At 36.5% G+C, this 21,431-nt stretch overlaps 2 protein-coding genes across 2 annotated transcripts; one reads left to right on the top strand and one right to left on the bottom strand.

Moving 5' to 3' along the window:
- Positions 1-253: 253 nt before the first annotated feature.
- Positions 254-1,282, bottom strand: LOC127679923 (olfactory receptor 480). The gene has a single exon (XM_052175503.1). It carries the CDS (start codon positions 1,280-1,282, stop codon positions 254-256), a length of 1,029 nt encoding a protein of 342 aa, XP_052031463.1.
- Positions 1,283-8,601: 7,319 nt separating this feature from the next.
- LOC127679911 (olfactory receptor 481) lies at positions 8,602-9,546 on the top strand. The gene has a single exon (XM_052175496.1). It carries the CDS (start codon positions 8,608-8,610, stop codon positions 9,544-9,546), a length of 939 nt encoding a protein of 312 aa, XP_052031456.1. The 5' UTR covers positions 8,602-8,607.
- The last annotated feature ends 11,885 nt before the right edge of the window (positions 9,547-21,431 follow it).

Raw genomic sequence — 21,431 nt, 5'->3', positions numbered from 1 at the left:
CTTAGGTGAAAATATTTCTATTTACAGATGCAAAAAATGGTGGCCAATAAAAGGATAAAGAATAAACAACAGAAAGTGTTGCTATCTTAGTGAATCCATCTTTTTTTATACTGAAAAGTCTTGATAATGGGACAGCAAAATTAATGTTTACAATATTATAATATAATCTTAAATTTACTTAGTACATTATCATTCACCTGTAAGAGCAGACATCATATATCATACAAGCATAATGCTTGTAAATTCAAATATTTCAGGACCACCAATGTGTTTTAGTTATGAGTTTTCTCATGGCCTCTTTAACCTCCTTGTTTCTGAGACTGTAGATGAGTGGGTTCAACATGGGAATCACCACTGTGTAAAACACAGACACCACTTTGTTCTGGTCTGTGGAGTAGCTGGACTGGGGCATCACATAAATGAAGGTAATGGTACCAAAGAACAAAGTGACTGCAGTGAGGTGGGAAGTGCAGGTGGAGAAGGCCTTCTGGCGGCCTTCAGTAGAGCGCATCTTCAGGATTGATACAAGGATATAGACATAAGACAGAGCAATGACAAACACTGTGACCACAATGATGGATCCCGAAGAGATTGCTGGGATGACTTCAAAAGAAAAGTCATGAGAACAAGAAAGCTTCAAAAGTGGTGAATAATCACAGAAAAAGTGATTAACTTTATTTGGTCCACAAAAGGACAGATTTAAGGAACAACCAGTAAATATCCAAGCATTCACCCATCCACCTAGGTAGGAAGCTCCGACTAGGAGGATGCAGACTGTGGAGGACATCTGTGTTGAGTAGAGCAAAGGTGAGCAGATGGCCACATAGCGGTCATAGGCCATGGAAGCTAGCAAAAAAGATTCAGATGTCCCAAAAGCCACCACAATACAGAGTTGAGCCACACAACCAGCCACAGGGATAAATGTTCCCTTTCTGAGAAAGCCCTTCAACATGATGGGCGTGACTGAGCTGGAGTACCCAATGTCTAGAAAGGCCAAATGGCTGAGGAAAAGGTACATGGGGGTGTGAAGCTGAGGGCTGGTTCTGATTAGCACAATTATGTTCAAGTTACCCATTAAGGTGACAGAATAGATGATTAGAAACATAACAAATAAAATGACACTGACTGTAACATCCTCTGTTAACCCTAAAAGAATGAACTCTGTTACAACTGTGTAGTTTGCAGGTTCCATCTCTGTCAGGAAAGAAAAATGAGAAGCTATTAGAATGGAATCCAGTATTTTCACTTGCACATTAATTTCATTATATAAATGACAAAACATAGGTAGTTACACATGTGCAGGATCATGCTGTTGTATTATACCTCATGAAAGAACTTCAGCTTATAAAATTCAATGATTTATGATCATTTGTGATTAGAAAAACATATTTATTTGATAGAGCTAAATTATACATATCTCGTGTTGCTAGTTTACATTTCAGTGAGCAATAAAGAGCTACTGAAATTGGGAAAAATGTATTTTCTTTCTGAAGGTCAGTAACAAGGCAGGTGAACTCAGGACTTTGGCTTTATGACTGACATGTAGAGTTTCAGACAATTGGTATATAAAACACAAAAACCACCATTACTTCATCATAAGGTACTTCAGCATGTACCTCATAGAATTCTTATCTTGAATAAGATGAATATATGTAAGAATACTATGTATTGAAAATATCTAAATGTGGGACAAATTTCTAGTGCCTTAACACAGCTTAATACATAATTTTTAATGAAAAATGAGAAATAATCATCATGTATCAGCAGGAAAAAACCCTGTTACCTGTCTGTGTCCATGCCTCAACAAGGATAATTGGAAAGGAATTGTTAATGTAAAGCAAGGTTATGTTTATGAGAAACAGTTCCTTTTGGGATATAACCCCTTGAGTATCTGTCTTGCTTGTTAAAACTCCAGTAATAATCCATCTGGACTGTAAAAATTACAGATGCTTGTGTTTTCATAAATATGTATTATCTGCTATTACTTTTTGTTTGCATCAACTGTTGGTAAAAACCTTTCATGGATTCCTAAAACCTATTCCAACTTTCTTGGAAGCGTCAAAGGTGAACAATGATGCAATTTGTAGAATCAGTTTCAACTCAAAGTTGAAAACTTTTAGGAAGTGATTGTTTTTGTATGCCTCTCTGGATGACACCATCTTTGTTCTTTAGTTAAATTTTCAGTTTTAAGTAGTTGCTGTCCTAATGTTAAATTTGACAGGTTTAAGATGAAATAAAACCACAGGTCACTATTCCTGCTGAATATAAACATAAGACTTTTCCATAAGCATCTAGCAAAGTGAATTTGACAACAGAAGACCAGGTACCCTGTTTATGTATAACATGTAAGAATGCTGTAGCATAAGCAAATTAATATGACACAATTAATAAATACAATTAATTAATATGATACAATGATTAAAATTAAAAAATTTTAAAAAAAGCATAGGATACAAATACTTTTATAATTTGGTTTCTCAAACACCAAGGTCTGGATATAATAACTTCTTTCACAATAATAAAAGTTGCATATTATCACCTCATAACAAACATACTTAGTGGTCAAAAATTTATGCCTTCACTTAGTAAGACAGGTGGAAAATGTGGGTCTACTTCTAATAGTTGAATTCATAATAGTGCTCAAAGTCCTAGCTTGGATTATTGGACAAAATATAGTAAAAGAAACACTAAGAAAAGTAGGAGAGCAACAAAGGGGCTGAAAACATCCAATGGAAGAAAGATAGCCTTTTCAACAAATGGTGCTGGTTCAACTGGAGGTCAGCATGCAGAAGAATGCAAATTGATCCATCCTTGTCTCCTTGTACTAAGCTCAACTCCAAATGGATCAAGGACCTCCACATAAAGCCAGACACTCTGAAGCTAATAGAAAAGAAATTGGAGAAGACCCTGGAGGACATCGGTACAGGGAGAAAGTTCCTGAACAGAACACCAATAAAGTATGCTACAAGATCAAGAATTGACAAATGGGACCTCATAAAATTACAAAGTTTCTGTAAGGCAAAGGACACCATCAAAAGGACAAATTGGCAACCAACAAATTGGGAAAAGATCTTCACCAACCCTATATCAGATAGAGGGCTAATATCCAATATATACAAAGTACTAAAGAAGTTAGACCCCAGAAAACCAAATAACCCTATAAAAAATGGGGTACAGAGCTAAACAAAGAATTTTCCCCTGAAGAACTTTGGATGGCAGAAGAAGCATCTTAAAAAATGCTCAACTTCATTAGTCATTAGGGAAATGCAAATCAAAACAACGCTGAGGTTTCACCTTACACCAGTTAGAATGGCTAAGATTAAAAATTCAGGATACAGCAGGTATGGTGAGGATGTGGAGAAAGAGGAACACTCCTCCACTGCTGATGGGGTTGCAAATTGGTACAACCACTCTGGAAATCAGTTTGGCGGTTCCTCCGAAAACTGGGCACCTTACTTCCAGAAGATCCTGCTATACCACTCCTGGGCATATACCCAGAGGATTCCCCAGCATGTAACAAGGATACATGCTCCACTATGTTCATAGCAGCCCTATTTCTAATAGCCAGAAGCTAGAAAGAACCCAGGTATCCCTCAACAGAAGAATGGATGCAAAAAATGTTGTATAGATACACAATGGAGTACTATTCAACCATTAGAAACAATGAATTCATGAAATTCTTAGGCAAGTGGATTGAGCTGGAGAACATCATACAAAGTGAGGTAACCCAGTCTCAAAAGATCAGTCATGGTATGTACTCACTAATCAGTGGATATTAGCCTAGAAAACTGGAATACCCAAAACATAATCCACACATCAAATGAGGTACAAGAAGAACGGAGGAGTGGCCCCCGGTTCTGGAAAGACTCAGTGTAGCAGTATAAAGCAAAACCAGAACAGGGAAGTGGGAAGGGGTTAATGGGAAAACAGGGGGAGGAAAGAGGGCTTATGTGACTTTTGGGGAGTGGGGGGCCAGAAAAGGGGAAATAATTTTGAAATGTAAATAAAAAATATATCGAAAAAAAAGAAGAGAAGAGAAAAAAGAAAGAAAAGGAGGAGAGGTGGATTCTCTTTGAATATATATGACTTTTTTTTTTTTTATAAAACCACAAAAAGTTTCTCAAAAAATTAAAATGCATCATCAAAATTTTATGCCTTGTGATTTCGGTAGAGGGATTATGAACTACTTGAGAAGGTAACTCAGAAAAAGAAACCCATTTCTTTCTTTCTTTCTTTCTTTCTTTCTTTCTTTCTTTTTTCTTCCTTCCTTCCTTTTTTTATTTTTTATTTTTTAGTATATATGCTTTGTATATATCGGCTATTTGTCTTCTATGGATGTAGAATTGGTAAAGTTCTTTCCTCAATCTGTTGATTGCCATTTTGTCTTATTGACAGTGTCTATCCTTTGCAATTACAATTTTATGAGGTTCCATTTGTTGATTCTTAATTTTAGAGCATAAGCCACTGGTTATTGAAGAATAATATCAACCAACTAGACACCCCAGAGCTCCCAGGAACTAAACTACTAACCAAGGAGCACACATGGAGGGACCCATGGCTCCAGCTGCATATGTCCCAGAGGATAGCCTTGTGGAACCTCAATGGGAGGAGAGGCTCTGCATCCTGTGAAGGCTCAATGCCCAAGTGTATGGGAATTCGAGGCTGGGGAGGTAGGAGTGGATGAGAGGGTGGGGGAACAACCTCATAGAAGCAATAGGAGCAGGGAAGGCTTAGGGGGTTTCAGGAGGGGGACCTAGAAAGGGGATAACATTTGAAATGCAAATAAAGAAATTTCCAATAAAAAAGAAAAATGTTTAGCGTCACTAATCATAGCTAAAATGCCAATTAAAACTACAATTACATATTTCCTATACTTCTTAGAATGACTTGCAAAAAGAGCAAGCGTTTCATTTATGTGGAGTATATAATAATCTGTGTTGTAGATAAGGGTGTAAAACAGTACAGCCTCTGCAGAAAAGAATATGCAGTTTTCTTTTAAAAATTAAGAATGAAACTGCCAGGTGAGACAACAATCTGTCTTCTCAATATTTATTCAGAACAATTAAAATCTCTATTTTAAGCACTATTAATACTTTCTATCAGGTACAGTACTTGTTAGAACAACCAACATTTAAAAAACATCCAATGCCCATCAAGAGATGAACAGATGAAGATAATGTGATCTGTTTATACAACAGAATATCACTTAGTCTTAAAGCAGAAGGAAAATGCAACATGCCACAGCATGATTGATAGACCCTGGGGACATCATGCTAAGTGAAATAAACCTATCACATAACAGCAGGGTGCTGCATGATTCCAATATGAGTTCTTTCAAACTGTCAAGTGCACAAACCTAGCAAGTGGAATTGTGGGCCCGGAGCTTGAGGGTAGGGAAAGTATTTTATTACCCTTCCTAGTTCATGGACATACATTTTTAGCTAGGAAGAATTAATAAATTTTACAGATCTGCTACTACATAACCTTATATTTGTAGTTAACCGTGCTTTCTTAAACACTTAAAATTGCTTAGACAGGTAGATCACATGTGATAGTCTTAGCATAATAAAATAAGAACTCTAAAAAGATTTGCTGTTCACTCATTTGATATGGATAGTGTGATGTGAATGTCAGTCTTCTGAGTTCTAGGAACTAGGCAGAGGAGATCCCTCCCCTGGGGTAATTATAGAACAGTACAATCATTTCTTCAGGGTTCTCTGAGACTGCCCATTCGTAAAAAATGTCTTAGTCCAAGATATCAGGAAATCATTGATAGCAAGGTTATTTAAACTGGGACATAAGTTGACTACAGCTAGTTATCTATGAGATAAGTCGTGGAGCAGGACATATAGAATGGTTTACAGCTGAGTAAGGATAAAGTTGTGGAAGATTATATTATTTAACTATGGCACACTGACTACTATAAGACTAAGTAATAATAAGTATACGTAATTTAACATGAATTCAACAAATATCTATTTACTTTTTTCTATATTTTAGACTTGTATTATTAAACATACATGTAAAAAGTCACATACAAATCAACTACTATTAGAAAAATGCTAATGAGAAGAAAAAGATAAATGATCTTTATTCTCTCAGATGCAGTCTGGGATATTTTATTGGCTAGCTCTTTATACTATTTATCAGCCACTGTACTTCCTTACAACCTAAATGAGCAGTGTGTTTAGAGAATAGACTAAACTATGCATTCTATTTCTAAGTTATCTGGAATTGGGCCATTTGAGGATCTAGATTTTCAAGTGTGGGTCCTCAGGCTTAGCTTTGTAGTGAACATCCTTAAACCCAGCATGAAAAGATCTTGTCTTTTAACCAGGGAAGTACAGCCCCAATTTAAGGTCACTGCACGTGTCAATCATGGCTAGGATAACCTGATAATCAGAATGCCAGTGTGCATGCAGGGACATAAAAATGTCAGTATAAGTTTGATTATTCTATTGGAAATCACAAATTTTAGTAGGCAATAAAGAATGGGAGAGGGCTTTTCTGCCCACAAGTATTGGTCATATCTCATCTTCTAAAACAAACTTATGAGATGTGGAAAATAAGTATGATTTCACTAATGAAAATGATATTTCAGATCTGTTGGATGCTTAGCAGTAAACTAAATTTCTTCTGATAATTGTAGCATTTCTAAAAAGAAATATGAAATTGGGGCCGCAGGATACAGCCATATTTTAGGAGTTCCACAATTAAGTTACAGCTAAGTGATGTCATTTCCTTTTGAGAATCATTCAATTAAAAACAAATTAAACCCATGGGTAATTAAAAATATTTCATCCATATACTTGTATATAATCACAGGCACATTTTATTTCTCTGTCTCAAAAGGTAAGTACTTGTAAATTCTCTGTCCCACTAGATTGTCAGTAAAATTGTCCAAAATAAATAAAGTAATTAACTTGTAATTTTAAGGGAAGTAAGTTATTTTGGACTGTATCCCAAATGATCAAAATTCACTTAAAAGTGGCTTTGCTGTGCAGTAACAATTCCTTGGAGCCCCTTCAAGGTGTGGTAGATGTGTCACTGACTCAGACACCTGGCTTTTGAAGGATACAGGAATACTTAAATTTCCTAAGTGTTGCAGAAGTAACTATTAGTCTTGAGGGAAGTGTGGGAGATTGATATATTTTTGCTGTATCTTTAGAGTTTGATCAGTACTCAGTGTCTTTATTCACACTTATAAACACAGAAGTCCAGTGTGGTATGTATGTTCTCCTTTTACAGGTAGGAAAGTTCTTGCCATTTGCCTGTTCCCACGCACTAGGGGAGGTACAAATTGGTCCTTGGTTTGTGTGGCTCCTCACTCCATTGTATTTCTGTATATAGCTTGTCTTTTTTTACAGGCAGCCACATCCTACCTTGAAACATTCATATCTTTCATACATATATTTTCTTTAAGAAAGTTTGTCTCTGATTGGTAAGAAGTAGTAATCAGGGAATTGTGACTCATAGTACTAGAAAAAATTTGTCCTAATTCAACTTGATAAATTGAATTCAGCTGCCTGTGAGTGTGTGTGTGTGTGTGTGTGTGTGTGTATGTGTATTACTGATACCTATATATGTATTGTTTCTTAGATCTCAGAAGTTTTGAAAGAAAAAGCAAATAATTCTAAGGAAACTGTTGACTTTTAAGGTTGTGGAATGGGTGAATAGGGCTAACATTCTCCCTATCCTTGTTCAAGCTCTTGAAGTAAGGCCCATTATTCTCATGTTAATTGAAATGCTAATCGCCCTTTCATTATAATTTGCTACTTTTGGCAGCTTCCCATTCCATGCAGACCCTTCTAACTCTGTCACCCTATGCCAGATGCACATCCTTTTCTTTCCTGACTGCTCTGTTTTAGAACTGGTGATACAAAAACTTGTATAATGAAAGCTCCCAGATATTTCTGTTTATTTGATGCTGAGGTATGGCAATATTATACCCCATTAGGGTAAAAGGAGTGAAGAGTCATGTGAAAATTTTCAAATTGTCTAGTAAGTTTATACCAGACTGATAATAAAAATTGTGCTGAGCCTTTCTATCTTGAACATAGATAACATCTAGCTCTTGATATAATTTTTTTTATAATTCAGAAATTAGGTTATTTTATTCTAGCATATCATTTAATAAGATAATGTCCAAGTTAGTTCTTTTGTTATTAGTAAGTCAACAACACAAAAGGAGACTTCATTTACTGGAGAGAGAAGAGGACACTGGGCCAGAGGCATGTTTGAGATAGGTATATGAGCACTAAGAGTCAGCCCTGGCATAAATATTTAAGTTAGTCATAGTTTGTGCTATTAAAATTAATGCCACTATGGATTACTCATGTATATATTTCCTATGCATACCTGGAATAAACTTTTTATCATTTGCAAGTTGGAACTTCATAGTTGAATCATAAAGTAATTGAATTTCGTGTTATAATATCTTATGTAATTTTAAAAGAGTATTTACAAAGCATTCTATGACTAAGATAAAAGTACCATTTTAAACTGTAATTATAAGATTATATTTAGGTATATACATTAACCACGGGGTCATTTTATTCAGTGACTCTCCTCTGGTTCTGGTTCCAGTAGGCACCCTTGAGTGAATGAATGGAGACTGACAATGACACCATGGTGACAGAATTCATTATTTTGGGACTAACAGATAGTGCGACACTGCGTGCCATCTTATTTGTGTTCTTTCTACCAGTTTATATAGTGACGGTAGTGGGAAATATCAGTATAATCCTCCTAATTCGGAGCAGCCCACAGCTTCACACCCCCATGTACCTGTTCCTCAGCCACCTAGCCTTTGTGGACATTGGCTACTCCACATCGGTCACTCCTATCATGCTCATCAGTTTCTTAAGAGAAGAAACTACTATCCCTCTCGCTGGCTGTGCAGCCCAGCTTGGCTCTGACGTAGCTTTTGGAACTACAGAATGCTTCCTGCTGGCTACCATGGCTTATGACCGCTATGTGGCCATCTGCTCACCCCTGCTCTACTCCACTCAAATGTCCCCAGCACTTTGCTGCTTCCTGCTGGGGGCATCCTACTTGGGTGGATGCATGAATGCTTCATCATTCACAGGTTGCTTTGTGAACCTAAACTTCTGTGGCCCAAACAAAATCAACCATTTTTTCTGTGACCTCTTCCCACTTGTGAAACTGTCTTGTGGCCATGCTTATATTGCTGAAATATCTCCATCCATCTCTTCTGCCTCCGTCCTTGTGAGTACACTCTCTACCATTATTGTGTCTTACATTTACATCCTACACTCAATCCTAAGGATGCGCTCTGCTGAGGGAAGGAACAAGGCTTTTTCCACATGCACGTCCCACCTCACTGCAGTCACTTTGTTTTATGGGACAGTTCTGTTTGTGTATGTGATGCCCAAGTCCAGCTATTCAGCTGATCAAGTCAAAGTGGCCTCTGTGGTCTATACAGTAGTGATTCCTATGTTGAACCCTCTCATCTATAGTCTGAGGAACAAGGAAGTGAAGGAGGCTATGAAAAAATTGATGGCCAGAACACATTTGTTCCTTTGAAGTAAATTAGAAAAAAAAAGATTAATAAAATCAGTAATTTGAGGAACATCAGTGCTTGATATTTTCATGTTGTTTATTCTAAACATATAGATAGCAAGAAGCGTCAATAAATACAGAAATTTGACCTCTTACCACTTGTGAAGCTCTCTTGTGGCCATGTTCTATTGCTGAAATTTCTACATCCATTTTTCTGCATTTTATTTGTGTTTTTTTCCTATAGTTTATATAGTGACTGTAGTGGAAAATATCAGTATGCTCTTCTTAAACAGAAGCAACCCACAGCTTCACACTCCCACATACCTGTTCCTCAGCCACCTAACTTTCATCTGCATTGTCTACATCACATCGGTTATACCCATCATGGTCATCCATGTCTTAAGAGAAAAACACTCTACCTGATTAACATTCTCTGATTAATACTCTCACTGGCTGTTTATTTCCAATTAAAAGTTAAAAAGTGCCATTTACATCGGTATCTGCTACATTCAAGTGAAATGTGGACTTTTTAAAAGGTAAGAATACTTCACAGCATAGTTTATAACTTTGAATATGACTTATTAGCCAATTTTGTAATGTTATTTAAATAGGCATATTTCAAAGATCAAATGTCTTTAAATAACCCATTTAAAATAACATTTTGGAATGAAATTTCCAGTAGACATACAACAAATCGTATATCTGACAAGTTAGGGAGTCACCACCCTCTGGAGGTTTTTTCCCTTACATGATAAATGACTCTTAACTTCAGGAAATGGTAAGGGTCATGTTTCAGAAAAAAAAAAATTCTGTTTAGTTTTCTTTAATTTGATTCAGAATGAAAAAAAAAAAACATGATCCTTACATTTTACCTTTATAAGATCTAAATCAGATAAAAGAGGAAGTTGAATCTTAGTCTAGATCTAATAACTAACATCTCCATACATAGGTATTAGAGTGGAATTGGGTATAGACTTTGCACTGGATGATGATAATTGGGCGACAAAACTGCCTCTGAACACTAGCAAGTAGATAGGAAATTATGGTTGAATCAGAAAATTCCCTTACAACTCACTTTTCTTGGTCATTGTTTATCCAACTCATGGTCAGTATCTGTGTTACAATTTCTCCCTATAACTCTTCTAACAGTGATTTCTGATTAACATTTCAGTGAATGCATTTTTATTAACACATTTGTAATGCTGGAAAAACAATAAGAAGATTATGAAAAAAAAATTTCACAATCTGACTTCTTGTTCTTGGATCCTTCATTAGGCAGATTGAGCAGATGTCCTTGTCTGCTGGTAGCAGATTTCTCTGTTTATGGTTCTGAAATTTGTTCATTTATGTCTCTCTGCTTCTATCATAATGGACCCATGCTTTCACCAATGCAATACTTTTAGGGCAGACACCTACACAGACATAGTGGCCCAGGTACTTCAGGGTTTGACTTCAGCCCAGGGAAAAGATTGTTTCAACATCATGGTGGGAATCTAAACTCTGCTGCCTGAAGATTTTAATTTTCTGGCCATCTTCATCTTCCCTTACACTTGGTACTTCAGGAAGGCAATATAACTCTGTCCCCAAATGAAATCTTACTTAGAGGACAGACAAACTTCATTGATCTTTTCTCTAAGACTCTCAAACCCAGTGCACCTTATTGAATTGGCTGTATCTCTTCTTAATATTCCTTTTCATCTCCTTTCTTAATACATACCACCTCTTTACAAAATGTTATCTTTTTTTTTTTCATTGTTGTGACAAAGTACCTGGCAGAAACAACTTAAGGAAGGAAAGATATCTTTTGGTTCACAGTTCTATCATGGTAGAAAAGCATGGGCCCTGGGGTGTCTGGCCTGTGGGCTCAAGATCTTATGATTTATCACAATGTGGTAAGGCAGGAAGCTGAGTTTGGGGCACAAGTAGGACCTAATATTACCTTTAAGGCTTTCTCCTTTTAATAGGCTGCATACCCAAAGATGCCATAGTCATTTCCCGAGATATAATTACACCAGAAACAGAGTTAAGTATTCAAACATTAAAGCTGAGAACATGGGAGGAGATGAGTCATGACATTTTACATACAGACTATAATAGGCATGGTGCTCTCGTAGATATGGATGGATCTTACTGCATGACCTTCTAAATGGTCAGTCTACTTCCTTCTTTTTCCTTCATTCAAAAGGTTGCTATCTGACATATTTATCTTACATTTATCTGAGTCTTTTTTGTTTGCAAGTTTAATTGTTCCCTTACTGATTCATACAGAGATATGACTCATGTGTTTCAATGCTAAAGAATTCAGGCTTAACTCATCCAGCTGTGGTAGAACTCATCCAGGTGTGGGTAGAACTTTCATTGGTATAGTCCTTTTGGGCAATAAGATAGATTCATGATCTGCTCTCTTGTTATGAATAAACATGAAAGAACAAGGCATTACCTGTACAAACAGAATAAATGATGCTAGAAGATGCAATTTGTATGGATGATCACATGATATCATATTTGGTTTGTTTTGGTTTGGTGCTGTAGACTGTGCCCAAGGTTTATGGATGTTAGGTAAGCACTCTACTATAACCAACACCTAACCCTGGTTTTATATCCTAAGATCTAGAATTCCATCCTTACTTTGTACTGTAGGGCAGATATTCAGGCCTTCTTCCTCAAAACTATGACTTTACCCACCACCTTACCATATGACCCAAAGCAGCTAAGAGTGCTGAAGGTGTGAACGCTCCCAAGAGAAAAGGTGTTGAAGACTAGGGTGAAGTTTAGAAATGAATTGTGTCTTTCTAAAATATACATAGAGGACTTTTAATTACCAGGGTCTTTGAATGTGATGTTACATGGAAACAAATTCATTGCAGATAATAATTTTTTAGGAAGATAACCTATTGGAATAAATTGGGTGGCTAGTAGACTATGACTAGGGAAGCAGTACAAAGGGATGCAAACTCCACAAAAGGCAAAACACCATTAAAAGATGACACAGATCTGGATGCTACTGCTCTATGCCAATGAATGACAAAAATAACCTTAAATGTGAAAAGGCAAGGGAGGAAGCATGGGACAAATTCTCCTGCAGACTATGAGAAGAAACATGCCCTAACAATGCCCTGATCATGAACTCTAAGCCTCCTTAGAGGCAAAACATGCTTATATATTGCATAAGACATCTACCTTATGACATTTGGCTGTAGTAGCACTAGAAAGCAAATATAATTGCATGTTTAGTTTACTATCAAGTTTCACTATCTGGTAATTTATTCCTGGAAGAGAGGGTAATGGAGGCTTTGAGAGTACCAGTAACACGTGGTAAGAGATGCCTTCTTAAAATGAGAAAAGACTAAATAAAAAGTATCAGTGGCAATAAAAAGAATTTCACCTAAACAGACTGAGTCTATAAATAAGAATCAGTGACAATGATTCTACTCTCATTGAGAGCAATCCAAAATTCTCATAGTTGTGTGTGTGTGTGTGTGTGTGTGCATGCGCAGTCTATTCTATTCTATCCTATCCTATCTCTTCTCTTCTCTTCTCTTCTCTTCTCTTCTCTTCTCTTCTCTTCTCTTCTCTTCTCTTCTTTCTCTTCTCTTCTCTTCTCTTCTCTTCTCTTCTTTCTCTTCTCTTCTCTTCTCTTCTCTTCTCTTCTCTTCTCTTCTCTTCTTTCTCTTCTCTTCTCTTCTCTTCTCTTCTCTTCTCTTCTCTTCTCTTCTCTTCTCTTCTCTTCTCTTCTCTTCTCTTCTCTTCTCTTCTCTTCTCTTCTCCTCTCATCTGTAAGATTCCTAGATAGAAGATAGGGATTCAAACTGAGCAGGATTTTAATATTTTAACTGTGTTTCTTTTAAAAATTTCCTTGTCTATATATTTCATTAAAGTTTCCCTCCTCTGAAATGGACTGGACCATTGGAACCATAAGATTTTCAAGTTTTTGAAAATACATCAGTGAGTTGATGCTTAAAAGCCTAAGGGAAAGAGATAAATTTGTGGTGTTCACAAAAACATTGTATATTGTACATGGGGTAACAGTTATAAGAATACATGTACTAGTAAATAAATGATCAACCTTGTGTTCAAATTTGTGTATATGATCACTTCAGTAAAGCTTTGTGCAAGAGAGCTGTTTGTTTGCCCTCATTTAAACTTGACTCTAGAAGCGTTTTGACTATGATATCACATACTCATCCACATAAGCCATATTAAAACCAAGTGTTGACTATTTTTCAAGACTGCTGCCTACTCTCTCTTAAACCCCACCTACTTTACTGTATATGAATTCTAGTTTTTGCAATCCATTGCTGGCTTTCATTGTCTCTTCTCTCTTAAACCCCACCTACTTTACTGTATATGCATACAATGTATATACACACTGAACCTTTCACTTAGGCTTCATTTCTCAGAGTAACTTTTACTCTTTTCTCTCTTTTTCCTCCCTTTTATTTCTTATCTTTCTCTCTTCTTTCCTTTCCTTTCTATTCTTTCTGTTTCTGTCAGTCTCTATCTGTCTCTCTGTCTGTCTCTGTATTTGCAACGCTTGAATTATTTTTATTTTGCTGTACCTTTACCATGACTTGTCATGTTTTAATTATTGAATGATGGACAACAAAGATAATCATTACAGAAAGGACATAGACATATTTTCCTCTAAAGTCCATTTTATCTTGTAGTCCAAGAGGTTGAAACGTCTAGTTAATCCCTCTGAGGAAATGAGAATACTGTGCCCAGACAGGTCAGTCACACAGGAAAGCATCTTGTATCTCTTTATATACAGTTTAACACTTAAAATTCAAATACTTTTCAAACAACTGCTGGTAGCAAGAAAGTTTTGATTACTGTTTATACTTGAGGACTATGTCTTTCTAGATTAACTTAAAGTCTTCCTGAACTAAAAGTATCCCAAGTAAGATTCTATGGCATTATAGGTTCAATCTCTCCTCAATGTCTTAAAATTATAAAACTTTAATAAATAAGTACAAAAAACTAAAATCTATACCCATATTTTCAGCTTATTTTTGTTCAGCCAGTTGCTATGTATCTTGAAAAACTCAAGTTTCTTAGTAGAAAATGACTGAAAATCTCAAAGTTCTCTAGTTTCTTGAACCCTTGACTCTTGCTCTCAGAATTTTTAACTCCAATACAATCTCTGGCATGTACACATAACTCCATTTACACAGCCTGGCACACTGCTATAAGATTCAAGAACCTGTTATTGATAACTCTATAATTCATACAAACTTAGAAAGGCTTCACTTGCAAAAATGACAAAAATATCAGAACAAAACTTCTACAGCTTATAAATACTTTCAGGAAAAGTAGTAGAATAAAAAATTAGTACACAAAAATCAGTAGCCTTCCTAATATAAATGTCAAATGGATTGATATAGAAATCAGAGAAATAATACTATTCCCAATAATCTCAAAAGAATATAGCTTCAGGTAATTCTAATGAAACAAGTGAAAGACCTGTATAATATATATTTCAAGACACTGAAAAAATTCAACAAAATCAGAAGTTGGAAAGATCTTTCATGTTCATGGATTGGGGTGTAGGGCAGGTAATGCAGAAAGTACAACTAACCATAAGGGACATATGGAAGCAACTGTTCCTTTAAATACGTACACACACACATACATACATACATGTGTATGCACATACATACAAGAGATGTAAATGATTTCACCAAATAATAGGGAAGACAAAGCCCCAACTAGAAATCTCTTGCACCAAATGAAACTTCCAGTGCCAGGAGTGGATTACATCTAATTGAGTTTCTGGCCAAGGGGCCTAAATGAACTGCTCCAGACAACTCAAGATATTACCAATACTACTCCATGGTCTCCATGAACTGTTGGTAATCCCTATTGCTGAAGGCAACACTTAAATATCTTGCTGAACACAGAGAGGTAGGGTTGGTGACTAAGTAGAGGCACTCCTACTGACTACTGTTAATGGTACTGGAAAGTACTCTGCACACTAGAGAAGAGAGAGAAATACCAATGCAGCTACAAACCATTATATTGGTGACCACCCTGTATATTGGTGACCACCCTGTATGATATACCGGTGCAATAGTGGCACAAACATCATGGTGATAACTAATCACTATATGATTGGATATTTGGAGCACTCCATGAGGTCAAACACATTTCTGACATTGGATGCCAAGATTCTGAGACTATATAGGCCATGAACCCAAGGGAAAACTAAATACTATTGTTCTGCTAGCAATAAAATGATTCCTAGAAACATTCTTCTATATTGATTAATCATTGTCTCACTCAACTGTTGTCTGAGCCCTGGACTGCCTGCTGCCCAACCCTGTAGGGTTAGTTCTGATGCTGAGGTCCTGTTCCCCAATTGGTTCTTGATTTGTCAGTATAAAAGCCATGGTCTAATTGCTGGGCAGAAGGAATAGCAAGGCTTTTCTGGGTCCCTAGAGGCGAGAGACAGGTGCAAAGAAGGAAAGGACTTGCCATGCCTCTGATGGAGAAAAGTTGACTATCCATTTGAAATCTCAAAACAGAGTGGCCACACAGGCTGCTCCTATATGTGAATGATCGGGGTGTTTAACAGGGATTAGATGTAACCAAGCAACTAAAATTTAGGGCAGGTGGGAGGTGTGGAGCTAAGAGTATTTTTAAGGACACTCTAGCCAAGGGAGTTTAATAATGCCCAGAAATTATGCCAAGAAGGCAAGATGAAAATAAACAATGTGTGCCTGTGTCTATTGTCTGTGGATTCAAGGGAAGCTGGGAAGAGGGAGCAGGGCTATCAGAGCAGTTTGTTCCAGGAGTTTGAGTATGAAGCAAAAGCTACAGGCGAGTGAGTATGGGAATGGGTGAGAAATGCTGCTGCAGACTCCTTTAATACCCTCTATCCATACCCCGTTGGTCCCAAGAAAGCATCTCTTCTAAACCGCAGTTCCCAAATTGGCTGGCATTGTCTGCATCAGTGATCTTTGGTTTCTCAGGCAGTCCTCTGTTAGTTCCTCTTGCAGGAGATACCTTTGTAGTTATGCACACCTGGTGTTTATGCAGAGGTGGCCAGGCTGTTCCTCCTACACTTAACCATCATTAGAGAAACTTCCTCCTGGAGTAGAGAGAACCCATTAGTGAACAATGTGCAGAGAGTTAAAGACCTTGGAACATTCAGTCTTAAATGGAATGTCTTCAAATTCCTTCCCTTGGGCTCCAGAAACTGTAAAAAAGAATGCTGAAGGTTTAAAAGAGCCAGAAAGGATGGATAATACCAAGGAACCATTGTCTTCCAGACACAAGACTGATGTATATATGAACTCACAGAGATTGTGACAGCATGTTCAGAGTCCACACAGTTCAAGATCAGATAGAGTCCCCGAGCTAAAGTAGGTAAATAGAAGTGAGTTTCCATCCCAACAAAGAAGTCATCTCCAATTAGCATTCACTCAAAGGAAAAATTAGCTCCTTCATGGGAGTCTCACCAGGTATATAAACTAGAGTTAATGAGAGATCCCATGCCCAGCAATAAATGGCTAAGACAACGCAAACTAATAGGTATTTTGGAAAACTTTTTTTTTCTAATTCCAACTTTTTGGCATTTTAAAAGCTGGACATTGTTTATATATTATATTTTCTAATTTTGTATTTGTTTGTTCTTTTTGTATTATTCTAATTTTGTTTTTTTTCCTTGCCTACTTTTTTTTATTAAGAAGAAAAGAGGCATTAATTTTGGGAGATTGTGGTAGTAGGAAAGAACTGAGGGGAGACGAGGGAGGAGAAACCATGATTAGAGTATATTGTATAAAAATAACTTTATTATCTGGGTGGTGGTGGCACATGCCTGTAATCCCAGCATTCTGGGAGGCAGAGGCAGGAGGATTTGTGAGTCCAGCCTGGTCTACAGAATGAGTTCCAGGACAGCCAGGGCTATGCAGAGAAATCCCGTCTCGAAAAAACCAAATCCAAAAAAAAAAAAAAAAACCCAAACAAAACAAAAACAAAAATAACCCTTTATTTTTCAATAAAATTAAAAAAAAAAAAAGACATAAAAGTAAGTAGGAGTGAATTGGTAATCTTGCATTTATGCTTTAACCTATTCTAACGTGAACTATTAAATAAACTTAAAGCCATATTAATTAATCCAATATAATTTTAGCTAGATCAATAAGACAACTGAAGGAAATAATGGATACAAATTAAAAGGAAGAAATCAAAATATCTTTATTTGAAGATGATATGAATGTTACACAATGGTTACATAAGTTACCCAATAAACACCATCAGAAACCTCCTACATTTCTTCAGAAATTTGAGAATCAATCTACTTCAAGATCCAGCTATATCACTCTTGGGCATATTCCTAAAGGGTGCTTAACTTTGTCACTTTCTCAAACATGTTCAGTGTTGATCTATGCATAGTAGCCAGAAATCAGAAATAACCTATATTTCATTCAACTGATGACTGCATAAAGAATATGTAGTAATTTATACAATGAAATATTATTCATCTGTTAAAAATATTATAAAATATTCAGGCAAATAAATGAAACTAGAAAAAATTATCCTGAGTCAGGTATCTTAGACACAGAAAAATGAATATGATACGTATTCTTTTACATGTGTATATTCACTGTGAATTCAATGATAACCAAGCTATAATCCACAGAACTACAGAGAGTAAGTATAGAATAAGGGACAGGTTTTATCATGATAAGAAAGATAAATAGAAGAGATAGTTATGGATAGATGAGGACAGGAATGTGAATATAAAGTGGGACAAGGTAGATCAGAGAAGGTTGTGGGGGGCAATATATTGAGTGACAGCAAAAATTAAGGAGTAATTAAAAAGAAAAATTAAGGAAAAAAAGGAGAAATGTAAAACAGAAACTTAAAACAGTGGAAAGATGTGTGTGTGTATGTATACACACATACATGCATATGTATACATGCATATGTATACATGCATATGTATATGTATATGTATGTGTATGTGTATGTGTATGTGTATGTGTATGTGTATGTGTATGTGTATGTGTATGTGTATGTGTATGTGTATGTGTATGTATATGTATATGTATATTAAGGTGATCTACATGAATTCAGGAAATAATGGGAGAGTCCCATTGCTTTTCTTGTCAACAAAGTCAGCTTCCAGTACTGGGATTGGGTTCCATCTAATTAAGTTGTTAGATAAAGGAGTCTCATGAGAATCTCCAAATAACCCAAGACTATAGGTTTCTCTCCACACACTTATAGCAAAGCCCCATTGCAGAAGACACATCTTAGACAGCTCATTGTAGATTGAGATGTTAAGCCAGCACCCATATAGAATTTTCACTTCTATGTTCTAGCATCCTTGGTAAAGGAAGATACTCTGGGTGCTCTCAAAAGGGAAATGTAAACACCAAGACAGCCACAAAACCTTTATCTACAATGGTGCAATAGCTGCAAGATATGCTAGAGCAATTTTGCACAAAGCTTATAGGAGTAACCAACCAATAACTGCTTTGTGACACTACTGAAGTAACCAAGAATCTGAGACTAGATAGGTCAGCTACCTAGAGTAAAACCAAGCAATACTGGTCTTAAAAGAAAAAATAGTGATAAAGTGACTTCTAATTATATTCTGATATATTCATAGATCAATGGCTTGTTCACATATCGTAAGAGAAGCTTCTTCCTGAAGCAGATGGGAACAAATGTAGAGACCCACAGGCAGACATTATGCAGAAATGAGAGAACTTGGAATTCTCAGCTATAAACAGGATTTCTCTTTGTAGAAAACTGCAGAAGATGAGACAGAAAGATTGTAAAGAACCAGATGAGGTGGATATCACCAAGAAAATAAGGCCCTCTTAGTCAACATGAATAGAGTGCATATGAACTCAGAGACAGAAGCAGTAAAAACAGGGTCTGCAAAGTCTGTGCTGGGTCCTCTGATTTTTATGTCATGGCTTCCTGTTCAGTGCTTTTATGAGATTCCTCAGTGTGAGAATGAGTGGGTTTCTGATTCTTATGCCTTCTCTTTGGCTTTTTCCCCTAGTTTGGCTTGTTCAACTACAAAGTAATATATTTTGTGTTATTTCATTCTATTTTACTTTGTTATATTTTTAAAAATAAGTGAATGAATGGATGGAAAATTAGCCACCATATTTTGTCTAATAGAGTAACATTGGATATATAAATTGCTTCTGGACAGGATTCATATTCAGGAGTAGCTGACCAACATATAAAGGTTTTCACGGCGTTTTAATTTGCTTTATTTAATTACAGGTTGGTATTTCTCCATTTTCTCTTTGGTTGTGTTTTTATGTCATATTCTTGTTTTTTTGGGAGGGGTGTCTTTTGTTGAGTTGGGGTTTGTTTTGTTTTGTTTTGCTTTTTTAGAAAGAACTTAAAGTTGGGTGGGTTGGGGTGGTGAGAGAATTTAGAGAAGGGAAGAATATGATCAAAACATATTTAAATTTAAATTTTTTTATGTAATAGAATAAAGTAAAAACATTGTATAGGTTTAGAATATAGTACAAATGATAAATGTTCAAAGTTTTTAATGTGAAAAATATAATCAATTATACACTATCGCTCAAAAAACTTTACCTGATTATATATATATATATATATATACTTTTCATATTTTCTTTCTTTTTTTTTTTTTACTTATTCACTTACATCTCGCTCACCACCCTCCTTCCTGTCACTCGTATTCTACAATCCTTCCCCCATCTCCTGCCTTTTCTCCTCTGAGCAGGCATGGGCCCCCTGGCACTTCAAGAATCTGCAAGGCTAGATACTTTTTCTGTCAATGAGGTCAGACAAGGCAACCCAGCTAGAAGAACATATCCCATATACAGGAAATAGCTCTTGGGATAGGCCCCACCTTCACTCCAGTTTTTCAGGATCCACATGATCACTGAGCTGCACATTTGCTACATATGTGCTGGGAGACCTAGGTCCAGCCCATGTATATTCTTTGTTTGGTGGTTCAAGTCTCTGAGAACCAAGAGTCCAGATTAGCAGCAAAAAATAAAACAGGATGTGGTAAGCAACTAGCAAAGATAAACAACCTGACCTTTACAGAGAATCTAATCTAAAGTATGTCAGCACACTGTGTCTCATCAAGAGCTCAGGTTACAGTCAGCAGTCACAGTTCCAGACTGACCAGACCACTTCCTGTGACTAATGCCCTCACCTTGACCTTGCTCAGGCCTGAGAAAGACATGTCTAACTCTAGCAGTCTCCTACATGTCCCCCTTATGTAAGATAAAAATAAAAGCCAAACGATGAGTGTCTATCTTAGGTTCCATGGTTTAAGCAGCCTCAGGTAATGTTTGCATTCATCTCTGAATGAACATCCAGCAAAGGGATGCCTTCTGTCTTAGCTCAAAAACATGATGCCCCCTGTAAAGCTGTCACCCTGAGGATTACCCATCATTGACTACTCATCAGCAAAGGCTAGATGCTGATAATGAACTTGTATAGGTTTAGATTGAATTTGACCAATCTGTAGTTTCAGAAAGTTCATCAGCTTAATGAATAAAAATGGACCAAAGGACAATAGGATGAGTAGATGTAACAAGGTCCAAGCAGAGACGGTAGAAGAGCAGTCAGCCACGAGGAAGTGCCAAACCAAATCTAAAACCATCCTGCATTCCTTTCCCTCAACTTCTTATGAACCTCTAACCCTTCATGTACCTTGGCTAGAGAATCTTCTATGACTCCAGTGTGATCAGCATAAATACATCATTCTTCCTTTAGGGCTGCACATAAACCTCTTTGTTGCAAAAATAATAAATCTAAACTTTCTACTTTGAAGAACTACCTAAGATAAGTATGTTATAGAATTTCTCATAAGAGACATAGCTGCTTCTAAATTCTCTAAATCTTCATCTCTGGCTACTTGAAGCTCATTATAATGTTTGTTTTGCCAAACA

This window comes from Apodemus sylvaticus, chromosome 1 (assembly GCF_947179515.1).
Source record: "Apodemus sylvaticus chromosome 1, mApoSyl1.1, whole genome shotgun sequence".
Taxonomy (NCBI): Eukaryota; Metazoa; Chordata; class Mammalia; order Rodentia; family Muridae; genus Apodemus; species Apodemus sylvaticus.
Note: the sequence above shows the minus strand (reverse complement) of the source record. Positions and strands in the feature narration are given on the sequence as shown.